Source organism: Athene noctua, chromosome 13, assembly GCF_965140245.1.
Source record: "Athene noctua chromosome 13, bAthNoc1.hap1.1, whole genome shotgun sequence".
Classification (NCBI taxonomy): Eukaryota; Metazoa; Chordata; class Aves; order Strigiformes; family Strigidae; genus Athene; species Athene noctua.
The window spans coordinates 21177828-21203071 of record NC_134049.1 but is presented as its reverse complement, the minus strand read 5'-3'; the positions used below and the strand labels follow the sequence as shown (position 1 = coordinate 21203071).

At 52.6% G+C, this 25244-nt stretch overlaps 1 protein-coding gene across 4 annotated transcripts in view; it reads left to right on the top strand.

Moving 5' to 3' along the window:
- LINGO1 (leucine rich repeat and Ig domain containing 1) overlaps positions 1–25244 on the top strand; it is a 166575-nt gene that overhangs the window by 19461 nt on the left and 121870 nt on the right. The window contains exon 1 of one of the 4 annotated variants that reach the window (XM_074916616.1): positions 8516–8590. The exons of 2 other annotated variants lie outside the window; for them this stretch is intronic. In XM_074916616.1, the coding sequence (XP_074772717.1) occupies positions 8516–8590 (75 nt within the window). Of the gene's footprint in view, positions 1–8515; positions 8591–12630; positions 12655–25244 lie in introns of those variants that run through there. One more of the 4 variants, XM_074916620.1, reaches the window with a different exon arrangement.

Here is a 25244-nt window from a genome sequence, read left to right as displayed (position 1 = left end):
CGGTGGTGCCAGCCAGGGGCTCCGCAGGACCTGTAAGCGTGTGGGCACTGATGCAGAAAATCCCCTGCAGAGGCCTAGGATGGGATGGCAGGTGCAGCTCTGCTGGGAGATGCTTAAAATCAGCACGTAGCCAAAGGCAAGAGGAGGCATAGGAGACAATAGCTGATGTAGCGGTATTTTTTTTTTTTAAGGAGAAATAAATGCAAGCCAGTTCTGGTACAGTGCTAGCAGTGGAAAACTAAACTCCAGTAAGCTGCAAAGCAATGAGGTTGGGACCATGGTGGTGGTTTCCTGGCCTGCTTTTCCTACACCTGCCTGCCTGTACCCACTATGAGCTGGCAGCCAGACCAGCCATCTCAACTCTCACAGAATTTTAGACCAGAAGAGCCTCATTAGCAGGAAAAGTTTTCCCGAGGTAAGTTATTGCTGCTGTAAGAAGTGCAATTATCTCTTTTCTGCTATTGCAACTGTGGGCATTGAAGTTTGCTGCTCTTATACTGTGTCATGGCAGAGCTCTTGTGCACAGAAGGGTGCTTCCAGGAGAGAAAAGTTAAATTATAGCAAGGACATTTTTTAGAAAGAAGCTCTCGTTATGGGTTTCTTCCCGCTTGGTTGTCTCATCGGGTCAGAGCCGCTGTGTCCATGCAGAGTGATGCCAGCCCCTGCCTGTCCCTGCCCTCCTGCCTGCATGTGGCTTGGTTGGGGTGGTGGCTGTGAGTGGCTTTTAAGGAGATGTGCTGTGCATCAGGCTCCCGCTCTGTCCCTGCCTCTTCCTTCTCACCATGTCACCCTTGCCCAGGGCTGAAACACCCTGGGGCTCCCTGGCTCAAGTGGGATTACTCACTGAGCAACACGTCTGCAGGAACAGACAGTGCCAAAAGTGTCTCCTGGGTCTGAAATTTGTAGGAAACATTTCCTTAAGATTCAAGCTTATTCAGTCATCGGTCATTTGACCTAACAAAACCCTGCGGCACTCCATGAGCCATGTGGAAAGCTCCCAAAGCACAAGCAGGGGAAGTTTGCAGCTGGATGTCACAGTAACTTGTTAGTGAATGGTTGGGATAAGTCATATTTCATAAAATCAGCCAGGAAAAAGATTGCTGATTAATTCTTTTTAATAAACAATGGTGAGCAGTGTGTTTCAGTTCAAGCCAGGCTGACTTGTACAGTGATTCATGGATTTTTACGCAGGAAAAATCACCGTTGTGAGCATTGCTGGTGTGCGGGGTGCCTGCTTGCCTTCGTGAGTAATTCCCCCCACGAAAGCATTGGGGTGTGGAAAAACGATGAACTTGTCTGTGGGAACCCGCAGGGGGGACTTGTGAGGGAGGAAGGGTGTGCTTGGCTCTACCACCCCAGCTGATGACTGTATCCTTTTGAAGAGCACTGCGGGAGGTGGGGGAGTGGGAATTTCACTGCCAGAAATGCTGAAGGAGGCGAATCTTGGGGAAAAAAAGAGCGGAGCGGCGATGTCTGGGCTTGGCTAAGTGAGGTCGGTTGGGACTACCTGATGGTCCCCTTGCAACGTGCTTCAGCACTTCTCTGACAAAGCAAACACTTGAGGAAAAGTGTGTCCCAGTATCATTAATTTCTATTTAAGTTGTGTTTTCTTTATTTTCAGCACCTTGGCTTTGTGCTGGAAGCCAGCCAGCCTCCATAGTCCTCCATGCTGCTGGGATCCACGGGTCTGGGGCTAGAGCGTGCACAGGATGCAGCAACGTGTGGCTGGAGGTGTAGCGTGCATCTGTGTGATGCTGCTTTTATAAAACAGCCAAGGTGGGATGGGGAAATGCCGGGCGAGGCACTAGTCATAGGTGTGAGCAGTGCCTGTGCTTCGGAGGCGGTGCTGGGGGCGGCGGCGGCCACTGCTGTGGCGCTGGGGGTTGTTTTTTAGTTTGGAGATGGAAGTAAAAAAAAAAAAGGTAGTAGTTCTGCTGAGCCTAAACTTGAAACTTAATCTGGTTTCTTGGTGAGGGGTTTTTTTTGACTGTTTGTGGTGAAAAATGCAGGTATTTGGCTAAAACCTTGAATTTCCCAGCACAGGAAAGGAAAGGTGGCACAATGGTGGGAGAGACTTGTGTAGAGATGCATATGGGAAGGAGGATGAAGGAGAAGTCAGCCTGGAGGTCAGTCCAGCCCCAGGAAGCAACAGGCAGGCTGACAGATCCCTTGGTGCAGTAACACCCCACAGCAGCACAGCTCTGCCCACCAAACACCTGCCCGGGTCCCCTATCCCGCAGTCGCTCCACAGCATTGGCTGGGGCTGCGTTCCCAGACCAGCATGCTGCCTCCTCCTTCTCCAGCCCTCCCTCCACCACAGTGCCCATCCTGGATTCATTACGATGCCTGTGTACTTCTCTAAGCCCAATATACTTTGAATTACTGCTCATCTATTCTTCTTGACATCCTCATGCTCATAACTAGGAAGCCTGCATTACCCGTTTGCACATCTGTCAAACTGCGTGTTCCTTGGCCATTTCCAGAGATACATAAAATTGCCCGTGGTTATGACATTATTGACAACCCGCCCCATCTCCTTCCCCCTCCCCGAGCCCAAATGGCTGCCTCGCTTTATGAGGATTGATATTTGGGCAGTAAATATTTTAGAGCCTCATCTGATGAGTGTGTCTGTGCGGGTGAATACATTTCTGGCTGAGGACAGATGTTGGAGCTATCTTCATTGGAAATGCGGGGCCTTGGCTTTCTCCCTCCTGCCTTTGCAGCATCTCTGTCAACTCTCTCCAGCCCCGCCAGTGCTGCCTGTTCCCGGTGGGAGGAAAGGGAATTGGAGAGAAAAGCCAAGCAGAGTCTGCTGGGTAGGACTAGGGCTGGCTGGGCTGGCAGAGCTTTGCCAGGGATGTTGGGTGTCGATGGCCCATCGCTGCAGCATCCTGATGCTGGGCTCCCCAAGTCCGTCAGCAGCAGGATTGAATTTCTACAGGCAAGGTGTTTCCCTTTCCCAACCTCAGGGAAACCACCAGTTCCTGCTGTGCTGGACAAGTAGTTTCAGCCCTTTTGAAAAAAAAAGGAGACAAGCATCAGATTGTCTGTGGTTTCTGAGGGATATATCTTGACTTGGCTGGTCTGAAAAGCTGCTTAATCTCCCCAAGTTTCAAAATGTGCTTCAATAAATGCCTCTAAAGAGGAAACAACACAGCCTGGGTGATCTGAACAATTTTTGAATTTTGCTTAGAAAAGCAAGGGAACCCATTTTCAGTTCCTCAAAACGATTTGCTCTCTTTTCCTTCAATCAGCAAAACAAGAAGTGTTGCCTGATTCCTAGGGAAGAGAAAAAGCAGATGCAGCTCCTGCAGAGTGAGCCGGTGCTGGGCTGGGCTGCAGCTGCCTGCAGTTCGGGGTGTCACAGCTGGCTTGGGCTAGATCTCAGCTGGGGACAGCAGGATTCAGGGAGCTTTTAAAGTACATCTGCACGCAGACTGTCTGGGGGTTTTGCTTGTGCTACTAAGTGGAGTTGTCCTTGTGCCCAGTTCCAAGCCTGGACTGGGACTCAGGTCCCTTTGCTGCAGGGAGGAGAACTGCACAGGGTCTGGCACAAGCCCTCTCCCCCACAACGGGGTTGGAGCACATGCAAGGCAAGTCAGCCCATGGGTCTTCCTGCTCCGTGCCTTCTTGTTGACTTCTGCTGCTTTTTTTCTCTCTGAGCCTGGAGTGAGTGCATTGAAATGTGTAAAAGAATCATCTGCCTGGGGGTGGCTTTGCAACTGCTCAGTCGCAATTCCTCAGAGCCTTTGTCATGAGGGCAGGAGTTTCCTGGCTCTGAAGCGGGGTGCTTCGTGCCCGGCTGGGACCTGCCGCCGGGGGGGCCAGGGCGAGGTGATGTGGGGGCTGCCGAGCTGGCACCCCTGCCAGCGCGTCACCCAAACGACAGCTGTTCCCGGGGTGTGGGTGTCCTTTTCCCTACCCTCTTCGCTTGACGACAAGGGAGTGATGTGCAAAGGGGTCTTGGCAGCATCACTGGCTGTTTAGGGGCAGGCGGTAGGATGAAGCATTTCTGAGTCCTGCTGTTTGGGGTTTGAAGCTGTTGCATAGGCAAGAGGGGTGCCCAAGGGGTGTGTGGATTTCCAGGGGTGACCTGGGGGCCAGAGCCTATCAGCCACCTCCTCAGGGGCTGCTGTGCTGGTGAGCACATGTGATTGCTGGTACCTTGGAGTCCACTGTACCTCTTCAATCCAAGTTGCTCATTCAGGGAGAGATCTATGACATTGAGGAGCTAATCTGTACAGGACAGATTTGCAAAGGTGCTGGGGAGAGGAGAAGGTGTCCAGCTCTGCTCGCAAGGGTTTGGTGTTTCCATCTCCAAAAGGCATCCCTACAGGAGTGTGCACCGAGGTGAGGAGTTCAGTGGCCTCGTTTACTTGCCGATGAAAGATGCTGCCCTGGCCCTGGCCAGTCTGCTCTTTTACGGCAATATAGTATCTATTTATTTATGATTTCCGTGGGTGGTGTTTTGGATGATCTATTGAGCCAGAGTGAGATATTTTGAGGCACAGTGAGATATTTTAAAAACATCTCATCGCTCTGGAAATATCCATGGTGCGATAGCTGCGTATTAGTCATTCGGAAAGGGAGTGATTTCAATGAAAGAAAAAACATTTCATCTTGTCAGAGCATTTTCACTCACTGTCTGCCAGGCAGCTGCTGTCAGTCTTCGGTCTCTGTGGCTGGTTTTACTCTTCTCAGGCTCTGCCTTTTCAGTTTATTTTCTAACAAGAAATAAAATAAACCCTCTAATGGATATTGGTAGCTATGAACTCATCAATTGTCAGTGAGAAAGAGCCTTTAAAAAGATTCGATAAACCCTCTTTGCACTGGATTATTTCCAGTGGGATTATTTCTCCCGGGGACTATCTCCATTTGGAAGGAGAAACTCCTCCTCCAGGTATTGGACCTTGAACAAAAGCCCCTGCCTCTGACATGATTTATCCCCCTGGAAAGTGGGAGTAACTCCAATACTCTCACACACCAGCTGGGGATGCAGAATTAGGCTAACGGAGAACAGGAGGAGAGATGGTTTTCTCCTAGGAGAAAAAAAAAATCTGTAAGAAAACACAAATGATGAGGCCCCATCCTGCAAGTGAAAACAGCACAAAGCCGTTCAGCAAATGAAAAGCCAAATGAACTGCAAAAAACCCACCACCATGGTAGGAGAGATTTTCACTTGGAGGGAATCCGCCATAAATCACCTAATATTCAGCTCTGCACTGCCATCTGGGAAAACGTTCATCATATTCTACTGGTCTCTGCTCTACTTTATGTGTATGTATAGCTGGGGTTTCTATAGCACAGCCCACGCGCCCCAGGGAGGAGGTGATTCGGCCGAGATGCTCCCATCTAGTTTGATCATTATCCATAGTCAGGCTATGAGTAATTGCACTGTAGTTATGCTGTGAGTACTAGGCACTGCCGCTTTGCAGGACACAATTGCCATCGCCTTGTGCAACTGGTAGATAACTGCTTGAATGACTCAAAATGATCCCTTTGTGGTTAAATGCTTGGTTGCTCTTGATACCCAGATTTTTCGCAGGGTGCAGGACGCTCAAGCACATCTAAGGGCACCTCCAGGGAAGCCTGGTGGGAATGGGCTTGTGACTGAGCTGTTTGGGGGGGGGGGAATGTTTTTCTGCTGCTGTGGCTCCCCTTTGGCCATCTCCTTTGAGTTAGGGAGTCCTGGCTGGATTTCCTTCCTACCTGCTGCTGAAGCCCTGTGTGTGCAGGCAGCTGCCTTGGCTGGGGCTCGCCTGCTCCTCCCGGCATGCTGGCGTGGTGCTGAGCTCTGGCTGCATCCCCGTGCATGCCCACCCCACCTCCTGCCACAGCAGTCAGAGCGACTCCAGCCAGGGGTTTAAAATAGAAGCTATTAACTAAAGAGCAGGACAGGGCAGGGGGGAGGCAGCCAGGTCCCTCCAGGAGGATGCTAGCGGTGTCTCGGGGTTTAGTGAGCCCTGGTGCCTGGGAGCCTTTCCCCAGCTCCCCTGGGAAGAGCATCCCCTTCGTGCTTTCCCCTGTGAAAGCAGGAATCGGGGGGGGGGTCAGGGCAGCGGCTGCCCTGGACCAAATGCCCGTAGACCTCATCTCTCACTAAAAGCTGGGCTGGGCAGTGGGGACTTGTAAGCTTTACAACTGTTGTCTTTTATTTCTGGCAAAATGAAATGAAAATGGCAAACCAGAGCCATTTCTTTCCTTTAACCTTTTCCCCTTCACAACCACACTTGACCCAAAATACTCTTCTTTTGGTTTGCACTTGGCGCCCCCTTGCAGGGTGGTTTAATTCAATTAACACAAACTCGCCTCTTGTGTTTCTTGGCCAGAGGCAGGATTTATCACCCTGGTGGTGAATCCTCTGCTCTCTTGCCCTCTTGGTGTGGCATCCTCTGCAACCCTTTGCCAGGGGAGAACGTGTCCCTGTCCCGCGCCCCTGAGTCAGCAGTATGCTGCTGCCGCCGGTGTGCTATTTTGGCTTTAAAAAAATAAGAAAGTTTTAGTATTTAAAGTATTTAAGCAGATGGGAAGCCACAAACTACAGTCGGTGGAGGGAGCGTGTTTCATGACTAACAAAATATGCCAGGTAGGCCGTTCCACTTGAGATATTTTCAGGAATATAATCACTTTCACACATCTTCATAAATTTGCCAAAGTGTTAGTTTTCCCCCATATGGATCGGGGAGGATGCAGCATGTCATGACTGTTGCACAGCATCTTGAATGCTCTGTCTTCTTGGTGCTTTTTTTTTTTTCTTCCCCCCACCCAGGCTGTAACTGAAATAAAAGTTTGATTCCCTCTTCCCCATAGTTAGCATGGGCAGAGGGTCATCCTTGAGTGTTTTGGTGGGGGAGCTCCTTGGCCTCCATCCAAGGCAGGGCAGAGGAAGCAGCAGTTAAATCTCTAATAATTTCCCCAGAAAGAGCTGAGGTTGAGCTGGAGTGGTGTCGGGGATGCTGTCTCCAGTGGGGTACCAGCAGGTGACAGAGGGATGCTCTAAGGGAGCCCCAAAGGCTGCATTCTTCCCATTGAGATCCTTTGAATAGATGTTCCAGCATCGCAGTGGGGTAAACAAATACAAAATATTTTGAAGTCATTCAGTCTCAGCATTGGATTTTTTCTTTTCTTTTTGGTATCGTGGCAAAATTAAATAAAAGGGCCCGTTTTCTGCATGTTATTGATCTTTCACTCAAAATCTGGGCCCTTTTCCAGGAAAAATGAGCCCTTTTGTGAACAAAGAGACAGGCACCTTCCCAACAAAAGTCAGCTTTCAAATCCAGTGTTCTGTGTGTTTGAAATTTCATGTTTCTGATAGGAAAATATCAATTTCACTCAAATTTGCAGAGAAGTGATGCTGGGGAGGGGGAAGACTGTCCTGAATGAATTGCTGAGCACTTGAAGGCCAGATTGCTAGAGGGATTTAAAAGCAAAGGGAAAAACAACCTTGTCGCTGATTTTGAACAGCCTGTGATGTGAATCCAGAGTCAGGTTGTTGGGCTGGAGATGACCCTGCTGTCCTGGTCCCCTGGGGACCTGGAGCCTTCATCGTATGCTCTGCACATGGCAGGAGGGCTCAGCCTGGCTCTCCTGACCAGGTCTCAGCCTCAGTGCTTTATATTCCCTTTTTTTAAACATGGTGTCTGCTGGGGCCAGATACTGAACGTGTAAGTTGGTGTTGCTCTCTTACCTTGGTTGGGCACCCCACTGAGAAGTGCTTGCTAGTGTTTTAGACAAGCTTCTCCAGCAGTGTTTTACAGGTTAAGTCATTAAATCTCTGTAGCTCGTTTATTTGTTGATAAAGCATTTGGGAATTGCTTGGGAGGAGATGTGTTACGCTCCCTTGGACCGCGCTACCTTGTGGATGCTCAGCTGCCGTGCAGGGCTGCCAAGGTGGCTATCCCAAACATGTGTTTATAGCGCAGCCCATCGCTGTGACACCTTCATTATAACAAGAGGGGTTGTGTTCACCTCCTAGTCCTGCTGCTGCATTCTTTGATAGCAAGTAAATGGGTTTTCTGCATCTGTTTTCTACCTGTGCAGCGGTGATGCTCTCCTCCTGCTGTGATGCGGAGGGGAAGGAGGCAGCACTGGCTCAAGGACATTGTTCCCAGGGCTGTCCATCTGTCACCTTTCTCATTCATCACCGCTACATAAAAAGTTTGCCTGGTGACTCGGAGCAGAGAAGTTTCCCCCCCCGGCCCGAAGGGGTTGCTCCCGGTGCTTTGATCCCGGCTGCGTGTGTAAGCTTGCTTATCTTTGGAAAGGCACGGCGGCGCTGACAAGCGGTGCAGGAGATGGGGGTTGTAGGTGGATCGTTTTTAGCAGCACGCACGCACAGAGCAGACAGCTTGGGCATGTTCCAAAACACTTCCCACGTCCCCAGGCTGAATTTTAAGAAGCTGGGGCATCTGCACATTCAAAATGCTCCGGGGTGGGGGGGGGAAAGAAGGAAAAAAATCCCAAAGGCAGGCAGAGCAGCCAGCGCGTGGAAGGGGCGAGCAGCACCCAAAGGCTGATGTCTTGCTGCGGAGGGGAGTTTGTTGCAAAGGCTGAGCAGCTCCAAGCCGCTCTCCGGAGGGGCAGAGCACAGGTGAGCGTGGAGCAGCAGTCGCTGGCTTGCCTCGCGGCTGCCGGCAGGCTGATCTTGCTCTTGGTTGAGTGGGGGGAATGGGAAGAGGAGCTTGAGTTATCCAGGAACGGTGTCTGGGTGAGTGCCTGTTCCTCCCATCCATCCGGGGTGGTGCAGCCTCTGAGCAGCTCCCTACGTGGAGGGGCCTCAGAGCCTTGCAGGAAGAGGGGGGGCAGTGGGGCGCAGAGCTGTCTTCCTTACGGTGATGGGGAGATGGGAATGAGCCCTGCCCGTTAGTGGCAGGAGATTCCCCACAGACTTCTTTCTGTGGGGCAGCCCTGGTACGCAGGACCAGCACCATCTCCTGCGTCTCCTGGGGGAGCTGAAGCAAGCAGGCAGTGGGCTGATCTTGGGAACACACAAGCCCTGGGCTTGCACCGGCTGGCAATTTCAGCCCTACCCTGGTCTCCCGGGGGCAGGGTGGACATACGGCCGGAGAGGGGAACCTTTGGGGGATGGAGGATGGAGGACAGCCTGTATGTACAGTCCAATGAAGTCTTGGAGCCCCTGGAGTGATTATCTGGGGCTTCTTCTCTGAGTCCTGGTATAGCTTTGGATAAGTAGCTTCAGGCTGTGAAGGTTGGAAGGCTTTCTGTGCTGGGTCCCCAGTTTAAGTGCTGAGAGTAGCCCCAGTTCTTGCTGTGCTGCTCCCTTGAGATCCAAGGTCCCTGCTCCTGGTGACAGTGGGGCCTCGGAGGTCTTGCCCTAGAGCATCAGGAAGGGATGGGAGTAAATCTGGAGACCCTGAGCTTTCTTCCGAGTTCCTCAGCTTACCGAGCTGGTCTGCACTCTGACATCCAAGGATGGAGAGCGCATCCATCTGCGTGCTCCATCGAGATCCCCTTCCTGCTGCTGGCGAGGAGGACGGCCGCGTGACGTCCTGGCAGCCCGAAGCTGTCCTCGTAGGGGTGTCTGGGCTCTGACGGCTCCCTCCTATCTCGCAAGGCGCGCGGCTGCTGGGCCAGGCACTGGGGGATGCTCCTCCCGGCGCATCACGTGCAAGAGGGGCATCTTCCCCGTGCTCCCCCATGGTTGCCTTCCATGCTGCTCAGCAGACGGTCACCCTGGTGTCTGGATGACTTGTGCTGTGCCCTTCTGCAAACAAAGCGGGTGGCATATTTAAACGTGGCTTTTGCCTGGTGGCAGCAGCTGGTGGTGAGGAGACAGGGAAGCTTATGAGGAGCAAAAAGAAGTCCAGGCGTGGAAAGCAGCCCTGCCACTCCTGTGGGCTAAATGCCTCCAGGCTCAGAGCTTTTTTTCCTTTCCTTTTGGGAAGAGGAGACTTCCTGGGAAGCCTCTGCTTCCCAAGCATCCCTCCCAGAAGAGGCTGAAGCAGACTCTAAATTATGAACTTTGTAAGTCTCTTGGTACCAGCAGAAGCAGTGTTCTCCTCTGTGTCCTCATCCCCCAGATAGTCTCATGGCAAGCAGCAGCCTCTTGGCAATGGATAAGTTTCTGTGGTCCTTCTGCCCTCTGTCCCTTGTCCCTTGGGTGGGCAGGGGTACTTTTGCACCCCTGGCATCCAAGGGGGGAGGACAAGGCCCTGCCGTGCTAAACACAAGATGCTCCTCTGCTGTGCGCCCCAGGGTGAGGAGGAGGAGGAAGGCAGAGGCATGGGGATGGACCCAGGGTGCCCTGGGGGACTGGTTTGTTCCTGCTAATTAGCGGTGTAACCAGCCATGGAACAGCAGGGCTCCTGCCAGATAATTACCTTGCTGGGTGCAGGGAAGGGAGCAGAAAGACTCGTTGTTCATGGGGACTTTAAAACCTCCCCATTTGTGAACTCATTTGGGAAAGGCAACCAAAATATATATTTTAACAGAGCTATTTCTGCCAGTCAGGCAGGCCAATTTGTTACTGAAGTGACACAATTGATTTTAACTGTAAGAATCAAGGGTTTTTTGGCTTTTCTGCTTTTTCAGTCCTTGGGGCAGGGGTTGGCTCAGCCAGGGGCAAGCCGGAGGGCTGCGGGGAGTTGGGTTGGGGGCTCTGGCTTCCTCCCTCACCAAGCATTGCTAAGCTTGTGGGCGTTTTAGAGAGAGGGGGAGAAAAATAAATCTGGAACTGATCCCAGTCTGCTCAGTGCAGCACGGTTCCATGGGGCCAGGGTATCCTGGTGAACGCACCTACCCATCCCTTTGCTAAGGTGACTGTACCAGACACTGCCTAAGGGCTGCCGGGTGTCCTGGCCCTCAGGCTGACTGCTCTGCTGCCCTGGGGCTGGCTCCCGGGAGCTGCCCTGTGGGTGGCTGCTGGCTGTGCCAGGGCTGTGCCAGGGCTGTGCCAGGGCTGCGCCTGGCAGTGCTGTCCCTTGTGTGCTCCTTGTGCCCGGTGGGTGGGATTGAAGCTGCCCAGGGCAGTGTCTGTGCTCTCCTCGCCCCTTGCACTGGGGAAGGGGACCTCATTAGCTGCCTCCATCTCCTCTCCCCTCTGTTTATCTCCAGTTTTTCAACTGCTTGCCTCATTATTTTTTTTTAATTTTCTTTTTTTTTTTCCTGTCTTGAAGGGAAAAATGACTGCGTGAGTCATGATGGGGCCTGACAGCTCCCTGTGCACCCTGCCAGGTTCTACCGAAGTTGGGGCTGGGGGGGCTGCAGTGGGCACGGGGGACCAGGCATCCCAGCCTTTTTCCCCCATCACCCATTAACCCTTCACTCTGTGGTGCTTGGCATGGGGTCTGGCAAGGCTGATGCCTCCAAGGAGGGGTTGAAGGCAGATTTGTGATTCTCCTTGGGAGAGCGGTGGGTGTGACATGGCATGGGGTGACAGGAGAGCAGCAGGGTGGGAACAGCTTGGGATCAAAGTCCAGTGCAGCCCTTCCTCTCTCCATTGGCTGTAGTGGATTTGGGGCTGTGCTGAGCTAAAGAAAAGGCTCTTGTCCACTTGTATGTGCCTTGTCCAGGAATAGGCTCGCAGGGGTGACAGACTTGTTGGGTTGGTGGCCTTGTCCCTGTTCCAGTGCACCTGGGATGTCTGTTCCCATGCAGAGTGGGGTCCCGGGCTGATGCTCCCCCCAGCACCTCCCTGCTGAAGGAGCACTGCCACTCAGTGACACTCACCAGTGGGGTGCAGGGGACGGTGATTCCTCCTCCTCCACATGGGACTGCAGGTGCCAAACCACATCTCTCCTGCTGCCAGTCTCAGTTCCCCTTCCTTGACACCCCATCTCCCTTTGGAAAACCGGCAGTAACTCTTAGTGCTGTCTTATGCATGATTACTTTGAAAATCCCAGGTAGAAGGACACTTGCCCTCGGTCCCACGTGGCCAGTGCCATCCTCTGCAGCCCATCACCATCCTGGCACCCATTACTTAGAGAGCAGGGCCACCCCAACATCTCTCTTGCCGCTCTAGGATGCTCTCAGCATATATTCCATGTTTTTTATAAGCAGAGCCTGTGCTTCCCAGCAGACTTGCCAGTTAACCTGGATACGGTCATGCTGTGTTTGGGCTGAGCTCTCTCATGTCTCCCCTGCTCCCTCCTTGCGTCAGGGTGGGACAGAGTGCGTTTTGCTGGCTTGTCAGTGCTGAGGAGGTGGCTTGGTGCTGTGCCTGGTGCACCCCAGGCTCTTCCTGCAAAGACAGCAGCATCCGTCATCCTGCCTGCTCTTGTGTGGAGCGTTTTCAGTCCAGGCTGGGTAACAGGGATTTGCATGAGCACGGCACCATTGGGTCTCCACTCCATGGGGGTCCCTTCTCTTTAGCAGGTGCTTTTTCTCCCAGATGCTGTTCTGCAGAGAGGGAACAGGGACAAATTATCATCCCCAGCATTTCTGGCTCTTCCCCCTACTTGTCTGCCTGCCTCCCCTCCCTCCTCTCTTTAAAGAGATTCAGGTCATGCTTGGAATTAGGGCTCCCTGAACTGCAGAGAAACAGTGTTTAAACTGCTTACCATCGATTAGATGGAGTGGTTTGGGTTTGGTTTGTCCCCCCACCCCTGCCCTCAGCTTCGGATGGCTGTTTGCAGCACGGCATGTTAATCCTCGCTTCAATGCCTTTGCCATCGTGGGCTGCTCGTCCCTGTGCAGGTGGGTCTGGGGTCCCTGGGGGGCTGCTCACCGCTTTGCACCCTGCTAGTAGCCAGCTGCTCTCAACACAGAGACCTTGCAGGAAGGCATTTTATTTAGCCGGCTTCGTTTATCGCGGTGCTCCGGCTGGGATTAGACACAGATAAGACGATCAATAAATCCTCCTCTTGGCTGAGATGTGCCGTGAATTTTCAGGGAACAGTAGGGAAAGGAGGGCACCCATTCAAAGGCGACAATCCTGGCCAGAGGCAAGGGAGGGGACAGCCGATGCTTCGAGGTTGCAAGGCAGGGGCCCTGGCCAGCTCCTCTGCAATCCCACTGCCGATTTGTAAGAAGACATCTGTACATGGTAGAGGAGAGAAGAAACCCCACGCTGCTGCTGTGGCTGGCATGGCTGTGCTGCCGGAGAAAGTAGGTCAGACTGTGCTGCAGAGCCTGGCACAAAGGCAAAGCCCCCAGCGCAGTCAGGCACCCACCTCTCCCCATATCCCCCCCAGCTGCTCCACTCAGAGCCTGGGGCAGCCTGCCCCACACCAAAGGCACCCTCACCCTGGTGTCGGGGCTGCTCTTTGCCTCTGTCCTGAGGTCCCACTCTGGTGGGTCTGGGTGAGGGTGGCAGCGTGGGACTCCGTGCAAGAGGAGGAGCAGAGCTGGAGGGGATGCGGTGGCTGTGGGTAGGCACTGTGTGGGGAAGCTCCCCTGCCTGCATCCCTGGGCAGGCCTCCTGGCTCGGATGTGTATTTGGCTGCAAGAAGGATACCCTAGGGATGCAACTCCAGCATCATGAGGGAGCAGCTGCTCTTCTGGCTCCCCAGCATTTTTGGGGTCCCCCTTTAGCTGGGGATGGGCAAAGTGCCCTTCTGGGAGAGTTTTCTGCATCAGCAGGGAGATGGGAGGGGGGGGGGGAAGCAGGGTTAAAAAACAGTTAAAGGCAAAGTTTAATGCCTAAATCTGCAATGATTTTGGGTGCCACACAGGGGTCTCAAAGCCCCCCTTGGAGCGGGTAGGACAGGACAAGTGATGGGTGTCCTGTGGGTCGGGCTCAGGCAGGGCTGGAGCATGCCCCAGCTTGTCTCAGGAGGATGGCTTGGTCCATCACCACTTCCAGGAAGGTTTTAGGCAAGGGGAAAATTAAGACATGCTTTCAGGACAGAGGTGTTTCAAGTGCTAATCAGGAGTGTTTCCACTGTGGAGCCCAGCACAGCACTTCACTGTATCTGTGGGCACCTGTTGTGTGATGGAAGAAAACTTTGAAATTGCCTTTGCCACATGAGGGCACGGCTGGGCTCCTGCTCCCGGCCACGCCGTGGGGAGGGATGCTGTGGGTGCTGGATCACAGCCATGGGAGTATGGCTTGCTGTGGACAGGGGCACTGGGCCACCAGCCTGGGACTGCCAGGCTCTGGGAGCTGATAATCCCATGCTAATGTGGCTCTGTTGGCATTGGTGCCATGACCCAGAGCGCAGAGGTGACCAGGGGCACCGCATCCTCCAGCAAGGACCTGCACTGATCCGAGAGGGCCAGTGGTGAAGATGCAGCAAGCCAAGCAGGGAATAAATTGAGTGTGTATATCACAGGCAGGTCTGGGCTTTATTGATTTTCAATGAAAGGCTGTGTCATGAATTTTTCTCTCCCACTGTATTTGCTGCAAAGTTGCATCTTGTCTCCAAGCATTAACCACTAACTAGAGAGCTCATTTGCCCCTCCCAGGAGATGCCGGGAGGGGGAGGCAAGTTTGCACATGGTCTTTTTAAGCACATGATGGATGCAGCGGCTTTACTAATCCAACACCAGAAGAGAAAGCTGGTATTAGCAGTGGAAAATGTTATGTCCAGCACTTCAAGTGACTTATCGCTAAGGGGCTGTGTGTGGGATGCGTCTTATTTGATGGGCTGCATTATGCATCTCTCGCTGCTCCAGGGTCTGTCTGGGAATGGTCGCTCTGGTCCCTGCTGTCCCCAGGAGGGATGGAACATCAGCTGGGGGCCTGAGGTTGTCACTGCGCTTGCTGGTTTTCCTTTCCTCCCGACGAGGGGAAGACTCTCACATTTAGACAGGGGATGTAGTCCTCATGTCAAAACTTTTTTGGAAGCTGCTGAGACATCTTGTTGCATCCTGCTTTTAAGCTGGTGTTTGGAATTTTGTTTTGGAATCTTTAATCTTGAAATTGTTTTTAAACATTAAAGAACATTTGAAAATGGGTATAGCATGAAACGTTTTTGGAGACATTTCTCCCTATCTTCGGAAACTCTTACAAGTCTTTTTTTGCTTCTCTGATGAATGTGTCGAGAATCCAGAGGAAAGCATTGAAACCAGCTGAGGGTTTTAAAAACAGATAACCAACAGAGTTCAGGATGGGTTTGTCTGGAAAAGATGCAATGGAGACAAGACACTTTAGCTGGCTTTGGGTAGCACCATGCAGTGAGATGCACAGCCACAGCAGGCCGTGGCCTTGCAGGGAAAGGCTGGGAAGTCTTGCAGGAAGTTGGGAATGTCCTGGAAGGGTTAACTCTGTGCCTAGATATAGCTGGATGCACTGAAGCTGAAGTGGAGCAGTATGCAAATCTATCCACTTTCATAAACTGCTTAATTAGGCGAATGTTAATGAGACGTTAATTACTGTTGTGCCGGCGAATCCCACGGAACGGAGATTATGTTTCTCTTCAAACATCCAGTCTTAATTATAACTTGCACTTAATTCCACTGTCTTGCCTGGGACGGAGCTGGGTAGGCAGGATGAGGCGCCAGCTCCCGTGGGTGCCGGTGGTGTGTCCTCCATCCTCACCCACGTCACAGCCGTGGCTGTGGGTGCGTGGGGATGGAGCTGTGGTGGTGGTTTGGGGACGGTGGCTGTGAACCCCCCTCCCTTCCAGCCAGCTCCTTGCATTTGGGTCCAGCCAGGCAGCAAACCCTCCAGGTGCATGTCACTGGTGGGTCAGGGTGAAAAATCCCATGTCATGTAAAAGCTCCCATCCTTTTCCTCTGTGGGCTTGGGAAGCCTTCGGGAGGTCCCTGTTCATGCCCTGTGTGCTCCAGGGGTGCCACATTGCTCTGCTCTGGAGGCGCCTGCCCCAGACTGGTGAGACTGGGGCGGGGGAGCCTCCAGAGGTGCAAGCATCCACCCTGTGCCTGCTCCCCTCCTTCCTCACTTTCTGTTTCTACCTGCCTTGGCCTTTCTAGCCATACTGCAAATGCTTTCTGCTGCCTGTGACTCCTGATTCCTGTGTGGATTTTTAATTGATGGAAGTGTGAATTGCCAGAGGTCCTGCTTCCACAGTGCCTGATGTGTGCATGTGAATATATTTAAAGTATGGCTTCAGCCTGGAGATCAGCAAGAGATCACTGCAATGATGAGCAGAGAAACAGCATTCCATTTCCAATTTTAACAACTATTATTATTTCAGGGTTTTTTACCTGGCTTCCATTAATGTTCAGGATAATATATATGTTTTCAAATGAGGTATTAGCGAGCCGTGAAATCTGCATCCTCAGGTTTCTTTTGTCTGGTTTTCATCCGCGCCTAGTTGGTGGCTGCTCTGGACTAACTGCGAGGTTTCTGGGGTTCTTGTTCATTGCAGCCAACTGGGTGGCAGAGGAGACAGCATCATAAGGGTGAAACATGAGGTTTGGGCTCCATCAGGGGTTTTTTGGTACCTGCAGGAAAGATTTCTTTCAGCAGTAGGGGTCTTTTTGCACAAGAAGTTGTTAGCCTCACCACTGCTGCTGGTGGGAAAACCCATAGGCTTCCCGCACCGCTCCCCCTGGTCAGGAGCTCGATGTCCTTCACGTCCCCAGCAAAGAGGCTTTTTAATTACGCACGCTGCATCTGCATGCCTCGGAGCTTGTCACCGGAAACCTGCAGCTGGAGAGCAGTGTCCATCGTCATCTCAGGCCCTCTCTGATGGCCAGCAGTGGCTGGGGAAGCTGCTCCGGAGTTGGAGTCGCTTTGGATTTCCATTGCATGCTGCTGCAGCCTCAAGGGATGATGAGAAACTGTGTTGTCCCCCGAGCAACCTCCACTGGGGGTGATGATTCTCTGTATTGGATGTTTTCAGTTACAAAGGGTGTCAGCTTAGGTTTTGTTTTCCCATCGTTTCTTTTCTTCCTTCTGTTCCGACTCTGCTGTTTGATTTCCAGACAGGTTTGATATTTCCTTTCCCTGCAAGCTGGCAAACCCTGGGGACTCTTGCGGGCGGCTCTCTCCGGCGCCACTCTGTTGATGGCAGGGCATGTCCCTCCCGGGACGGGCAGGCTGGGCTGGAGGACCACGGGCGAGTGGGCTGGAGGCTACACTCACCGCAGCACCCGTGGGGGTGGTACAGCCCGGGTGCCCTGCCGGGCTCCAGCCAGCTCTGGCTGCTTCTCACTGCCTTCTTCCCAAGTCATCTGAACGTGATTTTTTTAATCTCCTAAAAAGGCTTTTCTACCAGAAGAAACGTGTCCAACAACCAGGGATTTTTGCCTTTTTTTCTTCTCCTCTGCATGCCGCATCTCTCAGTATTGAAGTCCCTGTTAATCAATTAAAAATGAATTCATTCCAATTCCTTTAATTTTTTAAAAATGACAGGTTCCGGCCACGTACCCCTTCGCAGAGCTGCCTGCCGCTCCCTCCTCCCCTCTTTGCAAGAGCAAATCTCAAACAAACAGAGCCCTGCTGCAAAACCAACAGCTGCGTGGGAGGCAGCGGCAGCATTTTGCACACGATTTCAATAAAATACAGCATGTTTGGGAAACATGAGGGACAGCAAAGCCAACACGGGTGGGACCGAGAGAGGCTATCGCCTGCATTGGGACCATGCTGCCAAGATGTTCCTGCATGTCGGTGGCTCCTGTGCTGCTTTTTGGAGCCCCAAAATGCCACGAGCAGGTGCCAGCAGGACTGGGTGCTCCAGTGCATCCCCCCCCTGGGTGCCAGCACCCAGGGTAGGGACCCAGGGGGAGCAGCTCAGGCTGGGCATCGTGGGCAGGGGAGCAGGCAGGGAGAGAAGCCTTCCCTTGATCCTGTGATGTTCTGCCTGCCACTTCTAATTGCTGAGCCCAGCACCTGCTGGCTTTAAAATAAAATAAAAGGAGAGAGGAGAAAGAAGGGTTTGACTCAACAGCATGTCTAAATTAGCATTATTGTGCTGGGAGCTGCATGTCAGGGTAAATCCATTTCCACAGCACTGTATATCTTTACTGAGTGGGTTGTTGGGGGATAAATGAACGTTCTTCATATATTATCATGGCCTGACAGCAATGAAGCAGACAGAGACAATGCAAAGGTGATTAATGAGAAAGTTTGAGTTAACGAAGTGTAGTCGTCTCTCATTAGGGGGAAATGAGTTCTCTTTACTACCAGCCGCTGGGCTTGTGCAGTTGGGACTGCTCTCGCCTTTCTTTTAATTGCCAGATAACTTCTTTCTTATTTACCTTCACTCACCAGGTTGGTGGCACAATACCACTTGTCCTGTCTGGAGCGGCTGCACTTTCTTGCTACCCACTGATAGCGGCGTTGAGTGTGTGCAGGGGGGTGCTGATGGGGGATGGAGATGCTCCTGGAGACGTCAAGGGAGGGACACAATCTGCAGAAGGGGATGCTTAGGGCTAGGGGAGTGAAGCCGCTCTCTGCTGGGTGAGCGAGAGGGAAGAAGTGGCTCTCCGGCAATCAGCCAGAGCTGGGAAAGCAGGTCTGCAACAGGAACCTGCAATATTAACAAGTCTTTTAATGAAAAATGCATCTGCTGTTCAGCTGCCTTGTGGCCAGAGAGGCAGGAGTGCTTTTTGGTACAGTGATGGTTGCTGCAGGACCTTTTATTTTACAATAGTTGAAACAAAACTGCAATCTATTTTCAATCCTTTACCTTTCCCCCTTGCTGCCTTCCCTTAACATCCCACTGTTGTGCTAACCCTGCAAAAGCTCAGTAGGGGTTTGGAAGAGGTCAAGGACATGATTGGGTGCCCCAGTTTACAACAAGGGAACCACCCATCCCTGTACAGTCCCTTTGCCCAGCAACTCCAGCTGAGACTGTTCTGGTCAGGGCTGCTTTGCAAAGAAAGAGCGAGCTGTGGCTGGCTGCCATTTAGTAGCTTTAGCTTTTCAAGGAGGAAGGATTTTTTTTCCCTGCCAGATTTGGGGTGGGCTGAGCAACATCTCCTCAGCTTGGATTTCAAACTGTCTTACGGCAATCGTGCCTGGAGGCAGAGGTGAAGGCTGGGTCATAGGCAGTTTGCTCTTGCTGGTGCTTTTCATGCTGAGATTTCTTAGCAATTCCCAGAGAAGCCAGCCATTGCAAAGCCCATCCTGCCAGCGAGGAGCGGAAGAGGCTGGGGAGGTGGGCTGAGATCTCGTCCGGGGTATTTGCTGCCAGACCCTACTGCTTGGTACGTTTGAGCATTCCCAGAGGTGGAGTACATGTGTTCAGGCAGTGTCTGGCCCTGCCAGGGCCGTGGGCAGCCGAGGCTGCAGCCCCTGGGAACTGCCTTGCCTTCCCTGCCGCCTGCTGCCTGCAGCCGGAGAGACACCGTTTATCTAGAGCAACGAGAGACCTTAGAAAAATAACAATAAAGAAGAGGTATGTGAGAAGCATCTGTGAAATAATAACAAGATCCTGGGGATGGAGCCGCTTTCATCTGGGAGCTCTTTGCTAACCGCAGGTTGCTCCTGTCCCTCGTTAGAGAGGGAGCCGGATGGCTATGCACCCGCTCAGATCTTCCTTGCCTTTCAAGATCTCCCCGTGGCGTCCTGCAGGCTGGTGAGCCCGGCCCCTGCCAGCACATCCCTCCTGCTGCCAGCTGCTGAGCTGGGCTTTAATCCCTCTAATCAGCCCCGCATCCAACCCCAGTGGTGGTGGGAAAGCTGGGCTCACCCGGGGTTGCCGCGCTTCCCCGCCGTGTTACATCCCAAACGCGAGATGTGGCAGGGCTCTTCCTGTGCTGGAACCTACAGAGTATGGAAACCCCACGTCTTCCTCAGCTTGGCTTTATAAGGCTGAACTGCCAGCTTTGCAGCCGGTGACCTCTCAGCTAGGGTAGATGCTCGTTTACGCTTTTGCTGGCTCTGGTCTAGACCTCCGGGCAACACCTGAGCAGTGCAAGTGCTGACAGATGCTGTGCTCCTTTCCAGCTGGCTGGAAAATGTCCATTAAAACTTGCTTTCCTGGGAAAAAGCTGGTTCAGCCAAGCTGAAACACTTGTGGGACTCCGTTAAAACCGGGGGAGTTTTTTGATGCTTCCACATGGGTGCAGAGGAGCGTGGGCTGGGGAGAGCTGCCCCTGTGAACAGCCCCAGAGCAGGGTAGAACGTGAAGGGACCCCACTAGCAGGTCCTGGGGAGCAGAGAGGAGGATGTGGGGCTCAGGACTGATGGAGAGCCTGGTGCTGGCTATGCCTTGGGCAGAGCTGATGTTTCCAGTTGAAGCCCGCATCACTCTGCCCTGCTCTGCTGCCTGCCAACGAGAGGAGTTTGCTGGCTCTTAATGTGTGACTATTTGCACATGGCTTGGGAAGGGCTTTTGGCACAGTGCTTGGACTTTTCCTGTAATAAAATAATTTTGCTACTCTGGAAAGAGACTCTTCTTCACGAGAGGGTTAAGGTGTATTTCAGAGCGTTTGCCTCTCGGTCTGTGGCATGAAGGGAGGTGCAGGGGAAAGGTGCTGCCTCTTATTCTGAGACTTGGTAGTTGAAATGTCTCATGTGGGCTCAGGAGAGAAGGGATTTCTGCTGACCTCGAGATCTACAGACCTCTGCAGGTTGCTGGAGCTAAAAAGTGGGGTTGTGGAGGAGGAACTGTGTCAGACCCAGGTTACATTGGCAGGGTGGGCTGGGGGTCTTGCAGGCCTGTTGTCAGCTCAGAGCTGAAGGGAGTGATGAGTCAGTGAGCATCCAAGAGCATGCTCGGACACCGGTGTAACAGCCAGCAATGTGCTTTCAGCTGTGGATTTTTTACACTTTTACACTGCTGTGCAAGGGAGCAGGATCAGGCCTGGGGCCTCCAGCAGCTGTGGAGACGCAGGAAGCCAGAAGCGGAGTGTTTAAAGGCTAATGAAGATGCACTAGAAAATGATTAGCTTTGCAAGCAGCATTCCTGTGTGCTGGAAACGGGGTTATTATGAAGTTCGCACTAAGCCCTTGGAGATCTCTTGAGTAAGAGTGATCTGCATGCCGCGCAGTGCTATTATTGGAAAGGGTGGCTTCGCTGCCTATCATCTGGCTTTGCTGAGTTAGCTCCATGGACTGTTGCCAAACATAGAGCATCTTTTTCTTGGCCATTGCCAACCCACCTACTTGGAGTGGGTGATGACTTTTTTGTTCCTCAGCTCAGCTGGAAACAGTGAGTGTCCCTGTGGGAGGGTGGGAAGAGGGAGCGTTGCAGGGTGGCATCTCCCAAGGAAAGAATTGGATTGCTGGGCTCGGGCATTCAGCTGGAGAAATAAATGTTCAGTATCCCACCACGATCTCAAGATGGTCCTTGCAGATGCCCTTTGCTGTGTGTTGGGCTGGGGCATTGCTGCCTGTGGGGCTTGGTCATCTCATCCCAGCTGAGCTCCCAAGGGACGTGCATGCAGTGGCAGAGCCCCCCAACCTTCACTCTTGGGGTGTGTGAGGTTGCTCTTGCTTGGCCTACACCTGGCCCAGAGCAGCCAGACTCTCCCAGTGTGCCGCCACTGCTGCGAGGCTCAGCCCAGCCCAGCTTTCCCGGTGCTTTCAGGCACTGGTGTGGTAGAGGATGAGATGCAGTTCCCTTCTTGGCTCCTGCTGCTTTCAAGTCAAGGAGCGCTTGCTGTGCTCCTGATCGGGGTGGGAAGCATCCTTTGGACTTGGCACTGGATCCATGCATCCCTGGGGAGACATGCTCCTCGGGGGATCGCTCCCTGGGGCTCCGACAGCAGCCACACTGGCAAAGCCTGCTGCTGCCAGCCCTCCCACTGCTGCTTCAGCTGTGGATTCCTCTCTGTGCTGCTGCTAACTTAAATCCCCAAGTCCCTTCTAGGTCAGACATGAAATGGTTGCTTCGCAATGAATTAGGTTGTCGAGGTTTTTTAAAGAAAAAAGCTGGAAGACATCCCTTTGCCCCAGAACCACTGACCAAAGGACAGGAGCAGCAAGGAGGTGGAAAGTGCTATGCAGGGAGAAAGGAGATATCAAAAAGGAGATGAGGGATGCCCAGGTGGTTGCCAACACAAACAGGAGAGACCTCAGGAAAGTGCGAAGAGTTGGGGGGCACGGGCACACAGCTTTGTGGCCAAAGGCCTTAAATCTGTCAAGTGCGAGTGCTGGGGAGAGGGGGTGTCTCTGCACCCCCCTTGTCCAGGATGTGGGAGGGGATGATTGTGCCGGCTGCCTCCCCTGGCTGTGAACATCCCCCCTCCTGTGCTGGCAGCCCCACTGCTGCTGAGATGGAGATGATATGTACCGCATCAGGGTGTCAGGGCTGCAGTGCTGCTGGGGCTGCCAGCCCCCCCGGCTGCGCTTCCCTGTCAGGAAAGCTGGGGAGGATCTGAGAGTCTGATTCCCCAGGGACCTCTGGGAGGGCAGCATCACTCCAGGTCAAGGATTAAATCTATTACAGAGAAGCACTTGGGGGAAAGCCCTGGACGTGATGCACGTGGAGGCTGATGCATTAAAAACGCTTCCTGTGGAGATCTCCTCCCGCTCATGAGGCAGGGAGAGGGGTCAGTCACAAAACCACCATCCGGAGCTGCCTCCAGCACTAATGGCTTGCACTCGTCAGCAAGCTGGGAGCAGCCTGGTTACCAGCCTGGCGCCGGCTGGTGAAAGCAGCCCTTCAAACCCCAGCCCCTCTAAGCCAGAGCTGAGCTCCGGAGGCAGCTCAGACCCTTCCCCTTGCCGTGCTGGTTGGGTTCCATGGGCCCCAGCAGCTGCTGGGCAGAGCTGCAGCCCACAGCCGTGCCTTTGCCCCGTCGGAAGGTTATCAAATCTGACGTGTTTTTTTCCAACCGTTTCAGTTCTTGCCATAAATAACACGCAAGGAGAAAACCCATTTAGTCAGAGGGTTCCCAACCAGCTCTAATCATAAATGATATCTGGGTTCCCTGGCAGGTCGCGTTGCCTTGCTGTGCAGCGCCTGGCTGGAGATGACTGCCTGCATATAAAGGTACAGGCAGGTGTAGGCAGGCATGCCCACGCCACTTTCCTCCTAGGTGTTGCCTAGCAAATGACCAGATGCAAAGAGCATTCCAAGACTTGACAGATCTTTCCTAGAATGGGTGCTGGAGTCGAAGCAATCAGCCATTCCTGATTTGCTTTGAAAAACATCTATTTTCACTCTTCTTGTATTTTTCCCTTTCTCCCCTTCCATCTTGCATCCCCACACATTTCCCCTTCCTCCTCCGTTTCATGAGCTATTTTCAAATGCCAGGAAGGGCGAGATCTGAGGGGAGGAGGAGTAACCAAAAGAGAAAAAAAAGGGTGGTAAAATTATTTCACACATTTGCGGGGGAAAAAAAAAAGGTGTGGGTGTGGGGAAAGAGAACAGCTCCGATTCCCATATAACAAAAAAGCAACTTCATTCATTTCCTGACATAATTTTATCAGGTAGAAAGGTTTGGTTACATTTACGCAGCTGTACAGCTCCCAGTGATGGTCCTGGGGGTGCTGCTGGTCCCTAAGGGGGGAGTTATCCCTCCTGCTCTGCTGCCCTGACCCGGTGTGGGTTTGGTGTCTGGGCTTTGGCACTGTAGGAGAGGGGGCAGGAGGATGCTGACTGGGGAGAAAAGGAAGGTTGAGCTGCTGAAAAATGTGGCTTTGGATTAAGCCAAACTTTTACCCAGTTTGGCCCCAGGAAGGTTAGAGAAGATGTTGCAGATATCACCAGCTTCATGGGAAGTGTTTCTTCACATAAGGACAGTATGTTGGATCATTTCCCGTGTTTAATAAATAGGATTAAACCCAGCAACAACAATGCTCACTAAGAACTAGGTGTTCAGGTTGTGATAAACTCTTTAGATGGCAAAATCTTCTTATGCTCAATTGTTTTCCTCTTTAGCTGGGAAAACTGGAAATAACTGTTTTGGCTTGATCTGAACCAGTCTTTAAATGTGATTTCTTTGGTTCACTGGCCACACGGACAAATCTTATAGTCACTGAAAAAGGGAAGAAAACCCCCCAAATCCCAAAGGCAGCTTTCCTGAGCTGCTCGCTGCTGTGATGCTAAAGATAACGCTGGAGGACTGATGCTCTGGCTGTCCCATATTGAAGACCTGTCCCCTTCATGCCGTTGCCTTTGGTGAGATTTGGAGAAGACCCTAACGGGAGGAGACTTGGGGACCTGGCAGCAGGCATTAGCCTGCCCGTCTCCCCATCGGTGAGCCCGGGCACTTGCAGCAGGCTGGTATTTCACACCTTGGGGAGGGTGACATTTTCTTGGTGGCATTTCCACGTTCGAAAGCTGGCATTTCACCCCAAGAGGAAGCTGCTATTTATAAGGCAGGGCACTGGCATTTCATTCATTGTTACCATCCAGTGATTCAGACAAGGTCTCTTAGCCAGAAAGGTCAGCTAGGTCTCTGCTGTTCTTTGCTGCTTTTCTTTCTGTTTTTTTTCCCCTAAGGGAAAGAGGGAAAAACAAAGCCAAGCCATGCACCAGAACTGCTGATTGCTATTTTTCTTGCCTTGAAATTGAAGGTCTGCTATGCTACTTAAAAACTAAGATTTTCCAAAGTCTGTCTTGCAAGGGTGTCTTTTGTAAGGTCCTTATTCTATTTTGCTTTGGGTTCCAAAGATGCAGCCCAGAGCCTGGTGCTGGTGCAGTGTGGGTGGCACCAGTGTTTGCCCCAGTGCCATGCTGGTGCTCACCATTGCTCTAGTAATCCCGCATCAGCCTCTTTCTTGGTCTCAAGAGCTGAGCTGAAGCCCACATGTTTCAAGAAGCCAGTATGTTTCAAGAAGCCCCAAACTGCCTATTTTCTGGCCAAACACCATGTTTTGTCCCCACAGTTGCCCTGGGAAAGGTAATTTTGCATTGACTCTTCCAGGGTGGGCGAGCGATGAGGAGCAGGAAAGGAAAAGCAAGTGTAGGTCCCTGCCGTGACTATGGGGCTCTTGTTGGACTGGGGCAATATAGACACTGCCAGGGCCTGGGGAACATAAATAAAATCAATAAGAAGCTGTTAAATTGTGCCTGAACCTCGCAAGGAACAGCGTGGGGAGTGCTGGCTGCAGAGATGTATCTGCTGCCACTCCGCGGGCTGTGGCACATTCATTAAGTATCTTTAAGATGGATACACCCCCCAGTTCACCTCCTGCGAAAGCCTGGGAATTTATTTCCTCCTGAACCGTGCCATCAATCACTGGTGACAGCACCGCCTCGGCACCGCGCGGCTCAGCCGCTGAACAGCCGGAGAGGCGCGGGGCTGGCTGCCCTGCCTCCTTCGGGAGGCGGCTGCATTGGACCCCCACACCCTGACCAGGAAGAGGGGGACCTATTCCCCTGCCCTCGGTGCTGCCTTGCACCACAAATGCCTTTGTGCACCTTTTTGTGCTGCTCAGGACCCCACTGCCTTGTGCCTGCCTGCAGCCACACTCCACATCCCTTCACCATCCAGCACTGCGTGCATCCATCTCTAACCCCTGCGGGCTGGCGGCGTGG